At 31.9% G+C, this 19,397-nt stretch overlaps 2 protein-coding genes across 3 annotated transcripts in view; both read right to left on the reverse strand.

The window, feature by feature from the left end:
* The window catches only part of LOC148626178 (uncharacterized), a 41,860-nt gene extending 30,455 nt beyond the window's left edge, over positions 1 to 11,405 (reverse strand). For both annotated transcript variants that reach the window (XR_015919996.1, XM_088569940.1), the window contains exons 1-5: positions 11,089 to 11,405; positions 6,131 to 6,383; positions 4,551 to 4,661; positions 2,654 to 3,896; positions 1,686 to 1,725 (exon numbers count right to left, since the gene is read on the reverse strand). Coding sequence is in view for 1 of the 2 variants with exons in the window: in XM_088569940.1 (XP_088426066.1) it covers positions 1,686 to 1,725; positions 2,654 to 3,896; positions 4,551 to 4,661; positions 6,131 to 6,383; positions 11,089 to 11,364 (1,923 nt within the window). In the remaining variant the exon portion in view is untranslated. The remainder of the gene's footprint in view (positions 1 to 1,685; positions 1,726 to 2,653; positions 3,897 to 4,550; positions 4,662 to 6,130; positions 6,384 to 11,088) is intronic.
* Positions 11,406 to 13,243: 1,838 nt separating this feature from the next.
* Positions 13,244 to 19,390, reverse strand: LOC148626179 (transmembrane protein 179-like). The gene is made up of 4 exons (XM_088569945.1): positions 19,018 to 19,390; positions 17,758 to 17,889; positions 17,146 to 17,230; positions 13,244 to 16,394 (listed from the first exon to the last, which is right to left on the reverse strand). Exons 1-4 carry the CDS (start codon positions 19,305 to 19,307, stop codon positions 16,233 to 16,235), a joined length of 669 nt encoding a protein of 222 aa, XP_088426071.1. The 5' UTR covers positions 19,308 to 19,390; the 3' UTR covers positions 13,244 to 16,232.
* Positions 19,391 to 19,397: the final 7 nt, after the last annotated feature.

The following is a 19,397-nucleotide window of genomic DNA, read 5'->3' on the forward strand; positions in this document are numbered from 1 at the left end:
CTTTATTAATAGTAATACTTTTATAGGATCTGAAATAAATTTTAATTTTGTCTTTGTGGAGACATCTACCATATAAATGTAATTTCAGAAGAGGGACACATAATTTAAAAGTTCTTCATATCATATCTTGTATACAACTCAAATGAAGACGCATTGAAAACTACAAGTTGATTGTGAGACAGACAAATGTTACACAAACAGTAAAACCTATCAAGCTTTCACTGTGTACAAACTGTCAAATAATTTCATTAACAGCATGTCACAGCCAGTAAAATAGTTGACTTCATGGAACAGAGTTGGTTCACAAGGAGATTAAAACTTTCTGCAGTTCCAAAGGTATTTAAATCTATATAATTGTCCTATTAATTATCCAAGTTATTTCATCAGGAAAATTGTCATTCAATCAAACTCTATTTCCTGAAGTTAACTATATCATTTGCTGTAAAAAGACAGAAATAGTTACAAATAACAGGACTTAAAATATTTAAAAATGAATAGAGAACATTTTTTCTATGGATGTTTATTTATGTTTATGTGTTTTAGTCAATTAATAAAATGCTTTGCTGTGGACACAGCTTGATACAAAACCTGAACAGTTGAGGCAAGTATTTACACACCATTTAAACTTGATATAGCTCCAAATTTTAACCACAATTAAATTTTGACACAGAATAAAAATTTGACCAGAATCAAGGTTGTCCCTATTTGGTCCTTTACTCATGAATAGTTCCAGTTACAACAACCAAAATTAATCCAAGCCTTCCTTTGGAGTTATAGCACTTCATGGTACAATGTCACAGCAATCCATTCACTTTAATATAGTCAATTTATTTTCTGGATATCCTGAAAATGCTTGAATCTGGTCCACAATTCCTCAACAGTTAAAACAGGGACTGAATTTCTAAAAAAAATTCCACTAGCTAAATTTCGCAAATACTGACAATTTACACTTGTAAACCCAAGTTTCTCATGTTATTTCTGAACTGAACTTATAATACATATAGAATTTCACAATCAAATTTTGGCAAGTGGAAATAATTTCTAGTAGCAAAATTGAATCTGAACTTGCATTTAGCAGGTATTTTCCCTTATATTCATAAAGATCTATACATTTGTACTCATGTTGTTGTCTGGATACCAAATTGTCTCATGATGCCGGATGAGGATGCCACCAATGATGACGACAGCAGCATGATACCATAATGCAACAGTCTTATAAAAATTCAAATTCAATGCAACTTTTATACTTATACTGGATCCATGAATTCAAATTCCATGAACTCACAAAACTTTGACAAACCAAGAACTAAGAATATTAAGTGCATGAACATTTATAGTGAAATATACAGTGAAACCTGTTTAAACTGAACCCCTTTTGAACTTAAGGAGGTAGACCTAGGGTAATAACTCCAGAAATCAGTGATGTGTTAGTGTCATATTCAATTTCACTAAAGCCTATCAATCTTTTACTTGAAGCAGAATGCAATCAATCCAAGTTACTTTGATGCTTATATGAGATTGATGTCAAATGAAAAATGGTTCGATTTAGACAAGCATTGACCAAAATTCAAAATACATTTAAAATAATGTAAAGGTACTTTTAAAAAATGATTGATTTAGACAGGTTGTCATATTTTTTTCAGGGTTTGGTTTAAACAGGTTTCACTTTAAACACATGTACTTACTGTGGTGTCTTCCAATGCCATCGTGTCCTTATCTGCCTCACTAAAAACATATTGATTTGATTAATGAAATAGTTAAGGTGTAACTAAAGTGTCAGTCTCTGTACAGGCAGTAGGTGAAACGTTATATGTCAGATAACTTTGTCAAAAACCTCATTTTCCTAACATTCTATTAAAAAATTTCTTAGCAAATCCAGTGATGCAGATATCAAAAAAGGGTCAGAGAAGATTTTACGATGTCTACAAACAAAGCGGAAATTGGCAAAATCAGAAGTAAATATACAGTAAAAAAAGAATCGTAAGGGTAAAATCCGGATTTGAAATACAGGAATTCTGCTAAAAAGCAGAACAAAATCATCCCTGAAATAAAGAAAATATCAGTGAGTGTAATTGTATTGTTAGATTGGTGGGTATTTGACATGTACGTTTCTGATTTTCCCCACTTTGCCTGATTCTTAATTTTTGGGGAAGATTTTCTAACTCCTCTGGTTTTATCCATTTCATAGCATACATATTTTTTGCTCATTGACCTCCATTTCTTTTTCATAAATTCATTAAACACACTTAAAAATTTTGTTTCATATTTAATAGAGAAGTAAGACAATATTCAATCTGGTGAACATGCAAAATCTCTATTTTGAATTTTAAACCTGTTTGGTACATATACACTGAAGTACATCGGTTTGATTTGGTTTTATTCTGATTTCCAAAATATAGCTTATTATCACCAAGTCATTGTTACCATGGTGACCAATTTTCCTGCCAAAATTCCAAAATTCTAAGCCTAATAAGACTTAATTGCAATTTGGTTTTGAGGGGGAAAATATGACAGATCCAAATATAGAATTTTCGTGTCTGTTTGGAGTCATGGATGAGGCCATTTTTTGGAGTCCTTCATGATCCTTCATAATCATCTCCTGTTTTATAATGTCATTAAACTCTCAAGAAATTCACACACATGACATTCTTACCTTGATTTAACCTGGGTAGATGATACCTTTAAAACAGCGCTATCAGCTTCTTGTTCCTTATTCTCATTTCTCTGCTGAAGATGTGGAGGAGGTTTATCAAACTTTAGATCCATCAGTGATACAGGTCCTCTTTGTGGCATTCTTGGTGGAGCATTTCCACCCAACGGTTTCATTTGATTATGCTGTGACATTTGTCCTCGAGGACCTCCCATTGCTCGAGGATTACCCCTCATATGGAAATTGCCTCTCATTTGCATGTTTGGATTTTGGCCTCTAAATTGATTTGGATTATGTCCTCTGAGGTTCATGTTGTGTTGCATTCCTTGTGGTTGGTGTTGAGATCCCATATTTCTCATCAAATCTTCCTCAATGTCTTCTTCTTCTTCCTCAGCTACTATTCTTTGTATTTCAGGCCTTCTAAATGGATTGTCACCTATAACTGGGGTTTCATTTTGACCCTCAATTTCATCTTCTAGACACATATCTTCTTCCCCTCCTTCTCCAAAACTGTCTTCTTGCCCTCCACCTTGATGTCTTCTGAAAGGATTATTTTCAGCAGCCATAAGTGGTCTCTGACCCCTTCCCATAGGCCCTCTGGGCCCTGGCATTCTATTCATTTGGTTGTTCTGGTTATTAAACCTGGGCCCACCAGGAAATCTTTGTCTTGGACCTCCAAATCCTTGATTTTGTTGGTTCATACCTCCTTCCTGGTTTCCCTCCATTTGCATCCTAATTTGACCTCTTGGGCCACCCATTCTCACTTGTTGCTGAGGGTTTGGAATTCTCATATTATCATTTTGTTGTGGGAATCTCATTCTTTGATTCTGATTGTTAAAACCTCCTGGTCCTTCCATTCTCTGAGGAGTATTTGGTCTCAATCCTCCAGGACCACCCATTCTTGCACCTTGCGTATTTTGTTGCATCCCTACAGGACCACCCATTCTCTGTCCTTGGGTCTGACCCATCATTCCTGGTTGATTTGGGGGTACTCCTTGCTGATGTGGGGGCATTCCTTGTGGAGGTATAGACATAACTTGACCCATCATATGTTGTTGTGCTGGGGCAATTCCTTGTTGTCCTGGCATTCCAGCTTGTTGACCATGGGGTTGCTGTTGAGGTATTGCCATTTGACTTTGAACCATCTGTTTTCTTTGTTGGATATCTTTTTTCTTTTCCTCCATCTGCTGTTCATACTGTTGCCATTGGGCTTCATATTGCTTAAATTGTTCTTTATTTGGGTGATCTATAAAAAAAGATAAAACATATATACTCTATATACCTGAAAGTTTTATGTACTGAAGACATGTAATTTTTATTCAGAACTGTCGGTTAAAGGTGTCCCTGATACAAACTATGTATCTTTCAAAGCATTAAGAAAGGGTATTAGATGGCTTCTAAAATAAATCTGATGTTTACTAAACTTATGCCACACCTTTTTGAAAATCAGGTATTGCTTTGACAGATATTACAGGTACTATTGTAAAAATACTTAAATTCTCAGATGCCAATTTTCATAGTTCTGAGAGGAAACACAAGTTCGTTGATTTTTTGAATTTGTGGTTTCGAGGTTTTCAGTATACACATCAATGGAAATCTCCTTTTGTTGGGAATCAAAATTTGAGGTTGGGTCTCCCCACGAAAACCACAAAAATTGGTACCCCACAAAAAATAGCACTTTCACAGTAATTTGGAACAGCAGAAATTTGCTTTTTGCTTCTGCTACATCAAAAAGGCATGCCATAAATTTATTTAAATACAACAGATGTCTCTAGCTACCCTTTCTATATGAGCAGAACAAAATTCATTTGTTCTGAACAAACCAAGGGTTCGTCTTAATCGAACTTTTGAGTCATATGAGATTAGGTCAATAGGTCAACAATGCATTTACTAAATTTACTTTGATTTTGTCTTTTCCAGTCCTCATATTGTTGCTTCCACTGAGAATATTGTAGCTCAAATTCACTTTCTTCCTTCTGAATGGCTTCAAAGTGGACTTTTGAATCATCTCCTACAATAAAATATGCATCATAGATAAATCATTTTAATCATGAAGAAAAAAGTTCTTTAGTATAAAATAATCATTATCAACAATTAACAGCAAAATAAAATTTTGCTATTGAATTAACACTCAATAATCACTGTTTGACTGACTCCCTGTCTAGATGATGTCAATGGTTGATCTGTACGGTCTTCAAATCCTATATATTGTATACAGTGACAATTGTATTCTTATTTTAACCAACCAAATAACTTGTTAAAATCATTATGAATGTATTTGATAAATTTGAGAAAATAGTAGAGTGGGTAAATTTTATCAAAAATAATATCCTGTGTGGTGCATACTTGCATGAGCATAATCGGTTTAACTCTTGCAGATTTTTCTTTTTTTTAGAGCAGCTGATTATTTAAAGGCAGTAGAAATGACAAAACTTATTTACCATATTTTGGTGTGTATAATGCACATATTTTTACATATAAATCTTTTCAAGTACATTGGGCTGGATATCATGCATCAGTAAGTAAGATTTGGCCAGGAAATAATAGATTTTCATAAGACAGAAGAGATTGCGTAATGTAAACAAACAAACCAGAAGTGAAATGACACTGAAAGAAAGCTTATATAATCATCATATATATCTTTTAAGTATTGCATTTTTAATTATATTGATTTAGAATCATGTTTAAATGTCTAAATAACATTTTTCAGACATAGGATATACAATATTCCTTCCTTATAAAACACGGTTAGAGATTTAAATGAAACAACCAAATACCCAAAAAGTAACTAAGTCCTTTTTTGTCAAACCCTCCTTATTGAATGCTTTTGATGCTGAAATTGATCGTTTTGAAACTGATGTTGTTTCTATTAAAGCAGTTTTCTTCCTTAAAAGTATGTTTTAAAATAAAAATCACAAAATTTGAGTTACAACCAAAACTGGAAATGTCCGACTTTCCCGACTTTTGATTTTGTTTAATAATCAATTTCATGCATCTTGTGACAATTTTATCATACTTTGAAATTAATATAATCCAATTCATGTACAAATGTAGCTACTGAACTTTACATGATGTTTAAGTGTGAATATAAGTTTCTTTCTCCTACATTTTCATAGGAAATACCAGATAAAGGTAAATGAACTGATTGATCGAGTGCAAAATATCGATCTTTTGTCTTACAAAAATCTACAGTAATCTATGTCTAAAAAATTTTTTTTCACACCTTTTGATCTTCAAAATTACAATGTGTACAATACATTAATGTGTATTATACACAACAAAATATGGTACTCAGTTAAAAGATTCAACTTTTATAGTGTGAGGTTTGAAAATTCATTATGGGCTCCTTTTTCAATGACTCTAGTTTTGTATGTAATGTTTTGTTTTGCTATGCTATGCAAGCAAACTTTTCTTGTATATTTTATTCCAATAGTTTTTCAAAAGGAAAAAAAAAGGAATTTTTCTTTGCCTAGATAGTACCTGTAACAGGTGTCAGAGGTGGTTGATATTGATGACCTTGCCATTGAGGCCACTGTTGTTGCTGGGGCCATTGTTGTTGAAGTGGCTGTGTTTGTTGTGGAGGAATCTGTTGCTGTGGCACTTGTTGTTGAGGAATTGGCTGTTGTGGCACCTGTTGTTGAGGAGTTTGTGTTTGTTGCCAGTGTGCAGCTTGCTGCTGTAGATCTGTCAACTTTTTCTGTTCTTCTGGGGTTACTGGCTGTAAATCTTGTTGCTAAGAAAACAAAAGAATAATCATTACATATTGTACATTTTTTTATCTATCTTTCAGTGGCCAAGATGTGAGACAGATTTCAATAAAGCTCTGAAAAAAATCCTGTGTTTTTTTCAGATAATAATCTCCTTCAAAATTAGGGACAGTGAGTAATTTTTTCTTATTGAATTAACCTCCACATCGGAGAGCAAGAAAATTCTAGGATTCTAGTAAAAAATTAATGACAGAAACACCGAAAATCCGTATTTCGTTTTGTACAATTGATACCTGAAATAAGTTAGGGTTGGTTGGGTTACTGGAAACACAGAACTTTTTTTAAGCCTAATTGGCATGTGCATTCATGTGTTTTAACTGCCAAAACTTATTAATACATGTATATATAGCTTACTTCATTTTTATACATGGATATCAAATAAAAATAATGGAAGTTGGCAAAATCAAAAATAAAAATACAGTAAATAAAATCATAACAGTTTTACACATAGCAATGCAGAATCCCCGACCAGAGTTGGAAAATGGAAATGACTACAGCAAAAAATACCCGTCCAACCATAAACTCAATTTGGACATACAAACTGTAGAAAATTTAAATAAAAACCAGCTGATTGGAGCAGATTAAACACTAATCTATAAACTACAGTAAGTACTCCCACTTACAAAAGATCAGCTCAACATCTTACATGTTTCTTTTTAAATTAAAGAAAAAAGTTTTTAATGGAATCAAGAAAGTCCAAGCCTGTCCATTAAAAATAACTGAAACACATGTGACAACCAGATATAAATTTTATCAATAAACAGTACCACAGCTGAGCAGTGAATAAATAGTTGATAGTAAAAGAAAACACATTACAGAGACTTGTAGCAAGTTTAAACCGTAACTACATTTTTGTACAAGTCAAAAGCCACAAAAATTTCCTAAAATCAAACATAAACTTGCTCTGTAACCCATAAAGATTCACTCAAATAACAATAGTGACCTCTATATCTGCAAGCATTCAGAAAAAAGAATCAAGATAACGTGTTTGACAGACATGTATGTTGGAGTGCAGAACTACATGTACAGTTGAATTATCTTCCTCAGTGAGTTTTTTACCAAGGATGCCAAGAGACTTTTTTTTGTATTTTCAGTTTATATTATTTATTTTCTTTGAATCAACTATGAACATTCAATTCAATTCAAGCATCGGGATGTTTGTATTCCATATTTCACATCAATTTAGTATAAGCATCAAAGTAACTTGGACTGATTTTAATCGGTTTCAAATGAAAGCTTGATAGATTGTGGTGAAATTGAATGGCTATTGTGGTTTTCCTTTTGTAGGTTTTTGTCCTGAGTATCAGAAAGGCAAGGATTTCCTCATCTGATCAGTTTGCCCTGAGTCCATTCAACCTTGGGGACTGTTCAGGTGAATATTTAAAGGGAAAAAAATAAGACAATATTGGAAATGTTTACAGCCTTCAAATTAAAGGAACATTTGGAATTGGTTGCAGCATAGAAGAATTACATTGTAAGGGTGCCAGCAGAGAATAGTGTTATCATAAGTCCCTGACTCAAGTGAATCATTTGTCTGTCTTTAATTTACTGTAGCAAAGGTTAAATTAATTTACAATGTTGACAAAAAAAGTATTAAACAAAAGTATCATGAGATTATTTTTATGATTTTAATCACTTGACATTACGGGAATTTAACACTAATGAACAAATTAACGTCTTGAAATTTAGAAATATTCATATTGAATAATTTAAATTCAGTGAAAGCTCATGTGTATATACATGTACATGTATATAAACAGCACATTAGACTTGCTACAAGTCTCTCTGTAATATATATTTTTATTTGATTAAATATCATTACTATCAAATATTCATTCACTATCCAACTGCTGTACAAAGAGACTTGTATAATTTGCAGAGCCTGTGACCATATTCTGATCACCTATAAATAGACCACTTAATCTTGTAACTGCTATTCCACAGTTCACTCATAAAACTAATTGCTTCTGATAGCTAGGAATGCAGACTTGGTTATTCAGTGTATGATTATTTTATCAACCAGTTTAGAGTGAATAGGATTTTCCTTTCCATGGGAATGTTGCAAATTTACCAATATTTTGTTACATGAGTCTTTTAATAATTTAATTGTTTCTGAAGTTTTTGAACAGTTCTGAGGCACTTTCTACATAAAATATCAGTATGTAAATCTTGGCAATTAGAAATATCCAAGTGCCTTTCAATAAGATGACAAAACTCTGTTTTTGTACTACCATGGAATAACTTTCTTCTATACTCTCTTTTTACAACTTTATCACCACATAATACACATACTAATTGTTTTGTTGTTGGTGTATAGTCAATATAAAGAAATTTCTTTTCAGGTGTTAAAGGAACATCTGAATCCATAATCACAAAATATATACTAATTGTTACATAGCTTAGGAATGTTAGAATAACACATGGTCATTATCACCCTTATCATATAACTATCAGTGATGTTTGGGTTTTAAGTACATTTTTATTACCAAGGTGACAGATTCAATGAAATTTTATTCCTAAATTTTCTGGCCTCAATTATGGACACTGCAGATTATACAAGTCTCTCTGTATAGCAGTTGGATAGTGAATGAATATTTGATAGTAATGATATTTAATCAAATAAAATATATATTACAGAGAGACTTGCAGCAAGTCTACCTCCTTAAGAATTACACAAAATGTCACATGCCTACTTGAAAAAGACAGAGAAAATTGGGTATGACTAGATCTTGTCATAAGTACCTAATTGCACAATAAGGACAATCATACATCACAATATTCTGGTGTATTTTCAGCTTAAAAATGTTTTGTCTTGATCAATAATTCATCATTGTTTACTTCAGACTGATAAATAAAATAATTCAGGGATTTAAGTTTACTAGAAAGGTCCTGGACTTTTTCCGGGTCTAAAATTGATAGCCTACTTCTTAATTCAAAAGTCCATAATAAATTGTCAGTTAAATTCATTATGGACTTTACTTGATCCAGGTAAATGCAATTTCAAATTTTGTAGCAAGTCTACAACAGCACATTAAACATAATTAATGTAAACACACCATCATCTTTTTTGCAATTGGTTATAAACTCATACTTGAGGATAGATAGGTAATTAGTCTCTTTAGTCTACCCAAAATAATTTAGTAAGTAAGTAAGTAAGTAATTATTTATTATAGTGACATGTGTACAAAATCAAACTAACAAACAATAATTTTAACATGAAATAAGATACACCCGGCCCACTGGACCTATAAGTCACTTAAATTAGCTTTATCTATATACAATTTCAAGCAAAGTAAAACAACAGAAAAAAAAAAATCATTTTGAGTAAATGAACTGTCTACGCTTACAATAAGCTTTTAAAATAAACTTTGAAGTTTGTCTGGGAAAATATTTCACAAGTTGAATTAACTGTTCACATTTTGGTAAGGTTTTGAAAGTATCAAGTCCATTTATGTTATTGACAAGCTCAGTTCTGATATCATTGTAAAAACAACATTCGGTCAAAAAGTAATTTATTTAAAGACAACTGGACAACAGACCCTCAAACTGCTAAATTTAAAACAAACGGGTTGTGCAAATGTATATGAATGAAAGTCTTCTAACTTATAAATCTATAATATTAAGCATACATTTAAAGGTAATAAGTACATGCATACAGTATTCGGCTAATTTTCAATAATTATGGTTACCATAACTACAGTATTACGTTTTCAATTTTTCAGTAGATTTTGAGCCACAAAATTTTAAAAATATACATTTCTTGTAGTCATGCTTATTTGTGATCCAAGTAAGTGAATAAGTTATTCTTACTTCAATCATACATCTGGAAATTATTTATATATGGTGAACAGACTAAAGGGGGGCAGACACAGGGTGAACAAGTCTCAAGGCGAACCAACCAGGACTGCTGGAGTCCTGGGTTTTAATGAATCCAGGTTGTTTCGCCCTAATTCCGGTTCACACCTAGGTGATTTCGCCCTACTACCAGTTCACCCTGGGTGGTTTCGCCCTAGGTGGTTTCGCCCTGATTTTTGTATATCAAAATTAGATAGCGAAATAAACTAAGTCAAATGTAAGACTGCACAACCGAATTAATATCTACCAAATAATGTCTTGTTTTTTGGGGGGTTTTTTGTTTTCTTTTTGTTCTTTTGCTGTTTTTTTGGTTTATTTTGTCTTTTTTTTTTTTTATTGTTTATGAATATGCCAGTTCGAACTTATGTCTTTAATACATTTTTGGCAATTGTTTGAAGATCAAAAGGTTGCAAGCTGAGTTAAAGCTGAAAATAACACCTATTGTCAATTACTGTTTGAAGAATATTTCTGTAATAACAATGTCTGTTATATTAATTTTCCTAACAATTGAAAAACCAATCAAAATTTCAAAAAAATACCTAATTGCTCCTTAATTAGGATTAATTACTTCTTTTCTGCAAACATGTTTTTTAACGATTTCTTTTATTTTTCTTTAGTGTACTAATTAGTTTATCATGAATAACAACACCTTTTATTTATTAAAACATCAATCATTTACCTGTTAATTGATAAGGGCGAAACCACTCACCAATCAGGGCGAAACAACTCAGGGTGAACATGTAACTGGGGCGAAACCACCTGATACCGGTTTTAATTAAGTTCATGAAGTTTGTATGGAACATTTGTAACTTTTACCTTTTCCTCTTCTGCTGGAGGGGCTGGTGGAGGTTCAGGAGGGAGTGGAGGCTTTTCTTCTGATGGCGGAGGTGGAGCAGCCTCGGGTAGAGGAGGCATGCTAGTTGGTACTGGTGGCTGTGGTTGCACACCGGCTTGGCCTGGAACTTGTCCCTGTTGCTGATAATACCATTGATACATTTGCTGTTGGTATGCAGCATTCGGGGCACCATAATATTGCATCTGTTGCATTTGCTGGGCTGGAACTCCGGCCCCAGGTTGCCAATTTTGATACATTTTGTTTCTAACAATGTGGAATGGCGTCAGTAATATATTCGTAGTTATCTCCCTTTTAATTGGGTAAACCTAAGCGCAAGCTATTATATATTCGAACATGTACCCTATTGTCTCATTTTGGTTGTTTAAGTTATACCAGCAATATCTATCTTTAATCTTTCTTTACTTCTATGTTGTTTTTTTCATATATCCAAGGATTTTATATTACTATAGGAGAGTTCTTCATGATGTAATCACTTAAATATCATTTCAAATTTATTTTTCAAGTAAAAGAGTTATAAATTCCTACACAAAATATGATTTATTTTATCTATTTGAAACATTTTACAGAACCAAAATTGGATATAAAATAACAAAGTTATAAATTTGATTCTAATCATGAAATTGTCAATTGTTTATTTAGTTCTTTATTTGCAAACCAATTTGACACTTAATGATATGCAAATTAGTAAATATGACATCTCTAATGAGATTGGTGAACTCTTCTTTTAATTGCCATTTCCATGTATTACTTACTGAATATTTTCGGTCTACAAATAGGAGAGTTGCCAATCTCATTAGTGTTACTTCATAAGATTGTTAGATATCTTATAAAGGTACTTTATGAGATATCGTATATATATTTTATAAGATATCTTATTAACTGTACCTTATATAAGATATCTTATAAAAGATAGAAGATATCTTCTAAATCATATAAGATATCTACGAACTGGAATAAATATAAATACAGCGTGCCATACTTATGCACCTCCAGTCAAATGTGATAAGTAAGAAGGTATAATTGGAGAAACAATTTCATATAGTATTGTTTCCCTTTTTTCTCTCCAATTTTATACTTGATGTGGGTTTCATCCTAGCCTATCAGTTGAAAGATAATTATCTCACCCAGGTCACTTGAAAAAAGAAAGGGGATTTTATTGTATTTGTATTTTTTACTTGTAACATGTAAGAATCTATCATTTTAGGACGTTTCTGTCTGATGGTATGTGGTAGCAATCTTTACTGCAGTGAATTAACTGTCTAGACAGAATTCTTTTTGGATATAAAATATTGGTTCAGTTGACACAGGTGTTCAAAATACATTTAAATTGATATAAAGGGAATAAAAATGTGCCTGGTTAAGACAGGTTTTGAATTATTCAGGGTTGGGTTTATACAGTTTGTATAATTGTTCTTTTTACCACAGCTACTAAAAGAACTTTGTGTTTAAAGCTGAATGGTGATGTCAAGTTTAGGTGCAAGTAAACTTAAATGGTAGATTCCCATTCAACCTTCACAAAACATATGGGGTGGGTGGAAAGATTTTATTTTTAATTCCTTACCAGATATTTGATAGCCTAATTTTAGCTATTTGAAGTATAGATATGTGCTAAATCCACAGCAACATCCATTTCAAACTAGAAACATTGTTTTAGTCATCAAGAAATGAAAGTTTTGTGTGTTATAATTTCTCAATACTAGACACTGATGTGAAAAAAAATCCTTATTTTGAAATTTCCAATTTTTTTTTCCTTTTATTTTTGTCAATTTTTTATTAGGGACAGGAGGGGGATGAGAATCTACTAATTAATTTTATTTGGCCTAATGTCAAGTTTATTATTCTATTCTTGATTTGGCCTCATGTCAAGTTCATTATTCTATTCTTGATTTGGCCTCATGTCAAGTTCATTATTCTATTCTTGATTTGGCCTCATGTCAAGTTTATTATTCTATTCTTGATTTGGCCTCACGTCAAGTTTATTATTCTATTCTTGAGTCCAATCATATTTTTTTTTTGAAAAACAGACACAAGATATGTTTTGGGTACTTTCACTTTGATATACATGTTCTTTAAAGTTGAAGAAATATTAAAAAAGTTTTTCAAAATTATTTTAAGTATAATTCCCTCAAAACATTTTAATAATTAACATAGAATTTATTACAATAATACATTTCATAACAAATGTCAACAAGGAGAATACTTTCTATAAAAGTTTGGACTCAAATTTAAGGATGTAACCTAAGATAAGAAACACAACTCTTTCAAATCATCGGGATGTTTGTATTCTATATTTCACATCAATCTCGTATAAGCATCAAAGTAACTTGGACTGATTTTAATCTGTTTCAAATGAAAGCTTGATAGATTGTGGTGAAATTGAATAAGATACAAACACTTCAATGATTTCAAGAGTTATGTCCCTTACCCTAGATCTACCTCCTTATGCTGTTTACAATTCACAGTGAAACTTGTCTAAACAGAACCTATTTGGATTGCAAATTATGTTTGGAAAAAGCAGATGTTTGTTTAACACAGGTTCAAAGAGTATTGAAACTGATAAGAAGGGACTTTGGAACATGCCTGGTTTATTCAGGTTAATGGTTTATACTTGGTTTGGTTTACCAGTAGGCAGGTTTCACTGTATTACAAACAAAGATCATCTATCAATTGTGTTTATGTTATTTCATAAGTGTGTTGGAGTACTTCTTACATCAGGTTGACCATAAGTATTACACAGTGCATCTTTTTCAAGAATTTGCATGTGAATTTGACTTGCCCTACGTCCCCCTATGATTTTTAAAAAGTTTTAAAGTTTCTTTAAAAAATGTTGCTCTGAGAGCCTCTTTCCAATGTAATCATACAAAAGTTTAACCATAGACAACAGAAGAAAAAAATAGCATTTTTTTTTCATAAAATTGATACCAGAAGAACTAATGGTCAACAACTAAATAAAAATAACATTTTCAATTAGAAAATCAAGATTTTCATATAATATTTAACTTTTATTTTCAATTCATTTCATTTTGACAATACAAATTTTACATGGCAAAATTACAAAAGCTCCTTTCAAGGGAGATAATTTGTAAGAAAATGCAATTGAATTTTTTTTTCATGAAATTGTAAGTGACTAAAAAATTTCATTTGATAAAATGAAAGTATATCAGATAAGTGCATGATCTCCACACAAATTAATGACAAAAAGATCCTTTTTATTTCATTTTTCAAAAAAATTGAAAAATTGGTATATGAAATTCACCATTAAGACTTATTAAGACTCAATAATATCTTCTAATTGTTATTTAACTTTATTTTTAAGTATCGATGTGTTAATCATGTCTGTCAAAAAGAAGAAAAAAAACATTTACTATAAACAATAGATATGATCTACCTCACATAAGAATCTTTTAATTCATTGATGTACAAGTATACGAGATTCAATAAAAAAAAGCTGAAATGATTTAAATGCCCTCCCTCCCACTCCCACCCCCGGAAAGACAATCTATCATACTACATCCCCTGCATACACACCTTGAGAGAAGTCAAAGAGAATCAACTACAGAGAGAACCTGAATTATTCAGGGAAATATATTTCTTAAATATTAGTGTATATTTAAACTTTATGACAATCTGACAAAAATCAAATCCAAACATATCACTTCATACAAGCACAGATCCAAGGAATGGTGTGCAGAGCATCCATCCTCACTACATTTGTGATTTTTTTCCTACATGAAACCTTGATCTTTTCACAAATTCTACCCCCAAAATTGTCCTTGCCTCACTTTGACTGGCTTTATTTCTATTGAAATGAAATTCTGGATCCATCCGTGACATACATCACTGTGATATGATATTGAGATTGGAAGTATGACTGAATGGTTTTCATAATAAAATTTAAAAAAAAAAATGAGAAATATAACGGTATAAAACAAAATGTGAAAGTTTTATAAAAAGTCACAAAAATGAATCATGTAAAGGTACAACACACACCGAGGAAACATAAGTTTAATCCCAATCCAGTCTTGGAGCTGTTTGGTCCAATTAAATCTTAGTCCAAAGTTTAACATGTTTTGTTCTGACATCAAGAAATCACAAGAGTAAGAGTAAATTCATGTGTTGGAAACCTCTTTTCCACCATCTTGCAGAATATTTTTTGGACCCATCTTTAACAGATCCTTAATTTTTGCACAACTATTTAGCTACCATACTAGTTTACAAATCATTAAAACATGAAACAAAAGAGCACCTGTTTGAATTTGAATTACAAACAAAATTTCAAATTATTGAAACAAGGTATTATTTGAATCTGTATTCTAATTTTTATAAATTGATTAAAAGAACCCCTAAAAAGGGGAACATTACAACAAAGTGGTCAGATTAGTTATATCAAAAAGCAAAAAATTATTTACAAAACCCATTCTTTTGGTCATGAAATCATGACTTAACACCAAAGCAGAGGTTAGTTTTGGAAATTATTTTTCACTCATGTTCTAAAATCAAAAATAAGAACACATTCAAATAACACCTCGTTTTGAGTATTTCTTATGTACATGTATATATAGATATTCTTGTAAATGCAAAAAAAAATGTTTGTATAGCACAATGATATCCACAACAGAAAGCATGCAATAAATTTAGACTATTACATAACATTTTTCATACAACATCCTTGGTTAACCCCAGGTCTTTACATCTGCTCAAAAGCTACCATGCTACAAAGCATTATATGACTCTTTATTGATTACATTTGAATATTATCCAATATAATATATGATCAGAACTGCCAATACAATACAAAATACAAAAGTGCGCCAATACAGGATTTAGCCGTCCAATACGGCTTTACCCCTCCAATACGTCATATTGACCTGGTTAAAATCCCTATTGGCCTAAGCCAATATGATGTGTTGGACCAGTTAGTCAATAAAGATATAATTACATAAGGTTTTCCATATTGGCTTAGTTATTGGTTCAAGGCTAGCTATATTGGACTGAGGCATAGCTGAAGTCCAATATTGCTAGCCAAGGACCAATACCTTGGCAATAATACTCTAATATTATCTGTACTCTATAGTATTCTTTACATTGATTTTTTTTTCCTAAATCATAGAACAACAGGCTGTGTGTGTCCAACTCTCTGTAATAATCTCTCACGCTCTCTGTTCATACTTGTAGCAAAGGATTCTTGTTGATGATATTTGTACACTTTAATCAATGCTACTACAGACAAGTAAACCCAGCAGCACCATGCTATCCATGTACAGAACTGAAAGAGAATAATTTATTAATATGATAGTTAATATTGAAAAGAGTGAATAACCAAAATATAATCACCAATACAGAAGAAATCCTAGATTTAATGAGTGTGCCAAACTTGTTCCACCCACAAATTAAATCTTCAAGTTTCAATATTTTTGATACAAGTAATTATAATCAATCAATCAATCAATTATCCTATTAAAGTACAATATAGATTTTTTCCATAATTTATTGCTAGTTTCAACTAAATTTTAAATTTTGTTATCAGCTTATTGACATTCGTGTTCTGATATTGAGGTAGGAGAAGATCCAAGAGTGAAATTAATGAATTTATTTCAGAGTGTGAATTATCGAAATTTTTTACACTGGGAACATTTGATAAATCACTGCAATTCATATAATGTCATTTCGTTTTCACCATTAGTTTATTTTTATGCTACTTTAGTATATAGGGGCAACTCTTTTGCTGTGTACCTGTGTATAACTGCAGCATGCCCTGTGGTGTGAGGTTTTCCTTGTCATTCATTGAAGACCAATTAGTGGCCTTGGACTAACATTTTCATCCCAGTGGGGTTGTCTCTTTGACATATTCATCATACCTATTCTCATTATATGGAGATTTTGTTTATTGCTCCCAGTGTTTTTGTGAGCTGTTTACTAGACTACCCTCTGAGGATACAGGATTTTGGGTTAGGGGTGGCATGAATTGAATTAAATGCCAAGCTAAGCAAAAATCCAACTAAATGTTTTAGCATTACCTGGGCCATCATCATCTCAGTGTAAAAGTTAGATGTATTAATGTCTTTTTCCTTTGTAAAACGAACAAAATCTCCCATTTCACATCTGCAAAGGAAAAAAAAGATGCACATTAATGTTCTAAAATGTAATTAACATTATTTCACCTTGACAGACATTATCATAAAACATCTGTTCTTTGGAATTCCTTGTCAAGATAGGTGATTTCCTTGAAAGAAGGAAAAACCAAAATAGACCTTTGAAGTTGTACCAGTGAAAAAGAAAGACAAGACCTAGATTTTTAAAGGCATCATTTTCTAAATACAAAATGTACATAGTTTATTTTGAAATTTACATCAAAATGGCTCAATTATATGAATCTTTCCAAAATTACTTATCCCCATGCACACATTCTAATGAATAGATACATGTATCTACATGTATGTATCAACATTTTTAGATCATTTCCATATAATGCCTTATAAGGAACTAAGTTAACTTCCTAAAAGTATGATTACATTTTCACAATAATCCAATTTATAAATTTAATATTACTCTTATTTCTTTTATAAATTATGTTACATGAAAATACACAAACTTGTATGACAGTGATTTGTGAAAAAAAATAGCCTTACGTGTGTAAATCAGCAGTCTCAATGAGGTTGCAGAATGCATTGAATCCAACACTCAAGGTCAGTGACGAAGCAAACAACATAAGACAAACCAACAGGCATACCAAAGCTGTTATAAAGGAGTCCAACCATGAGCTAAAAATAGGCAGAAATATATTTTCTAATTGGAATTTCTAAGATTTGAGTAAATCAAATAAAAAAACAATTCTGTCTGATTAACATACTTTGACTTGAATTGAAGGCCTACATAAATAATAATCTCCTTCATTTATACAGAATAGCATATTTATTTTGTAGACTAATTTAAAATGCAGCTAAAGGTAACATAAATGTCAACAAAATGACAATTGTTGTACAATTTCTAATATGTGTAAGCATATTGTTCCATAAAAAAGCTCCCTAATCTAATGATTCACTTTCACTCATTTGATGAACAAATTTAACAACATATAAGTACTCAGGTGTTAATTAATTCAAAGGCTTAAACACGTGTACTAGTATAGCTTTTCTATATATAAAATAATCATATACAACGTCTCAGAATGTGATGACTCTATTTGCTACACTGCTCTAACAGATCAAAATGATACGGGGAAGATAACATAAACTTATAGAAGAGTCTGAAAAATTCCCAACGATGTTAGAACTGTCAAATTTGTGAAGCAAATGTTTGGTCGTTATCTTCCCTGTATCAATTTGATCCGATGGAGCAGTGTAACGAATAGAGTCGTCACATTCTGAGACGTATAATATTAATTTGTTGTGACATGCATCATTAATTTGATCCTCTATCCTACATAATAACACCTACATGAACTGTCCCGTACTACCATACATTGTGTACTAAGTTACAGCCCTAGATCAATCCTACGAGGAGATATGAGCCGGCCAGCGAAAGCTATATTTTTATATAGCCTAGCTGGCCGAGTGGTCTAGGGTGCTGGACTTAGTGCAGGCGGTGTTGCCATAGATGTCACAGCGGTACAAGTTCGAGTCTCATGAAGGGAACAACCAAAAATTTGCCTCGCAAATTTGACAGTTCTAACATTGTTGGGAATTTTTCAGACCTATATATATATATTATCCAACCACAAAATTATTTTGCATAATTTAACAAAATTTTCCCACAGAAGAAGGTGTTCCTTCACCACTACCCCACTCCTTTCAGATGCACCAGTGGGTACTTTTGCATTTGCAATATTATGGACCATAATACATTGTACATGTACAATATTCAATATTATTGTCATGCATATCACTTACCCATCTGTATTTTTGTATAGATAAATTGATTCCCAGATCAGAAAAAACAGGGAAAGTAGCATTATTATCACACCCATGAAAATATTGAAACCACATGCACTATCACTTCCCCATTGAATGTCTACATATCCCAGTGTTGTATTGTCAACATTTCCTTCAGCATATAGAAGACAGTGTCCATTGAAGTCTTTTACATTAGCTGCTATTGGTATAAAAATAAAAAATGACACAAGGAAGGAAATGAAAAATCCAACTACTTGTGACAACAAAAGAATGTTTCCTAAACCCATATCAACTATTGTTTTCAATTTACTCAAATAATTGACTACTGCCGTCTACTTTCAGTTTCATTATGACATTCTCCACGTGATTTAATTGTT

This window comes from Perna viridis, chromosome 2, assembly GCF_037379345.1.
Source record: "Perna viridis isolate PV_CMFRI_1.1 ecotype Kerala chromosome 2, ASM3737934v1, whole genome shotgun sequence".
In the NCBI taxonomy this organism is placed as follows: domain Eukaryota; kingdom Metazoa; phylum Mollusca; class Bivalvia; order Mytilida; family Mytilidae; genus Perna; species Perna viridis.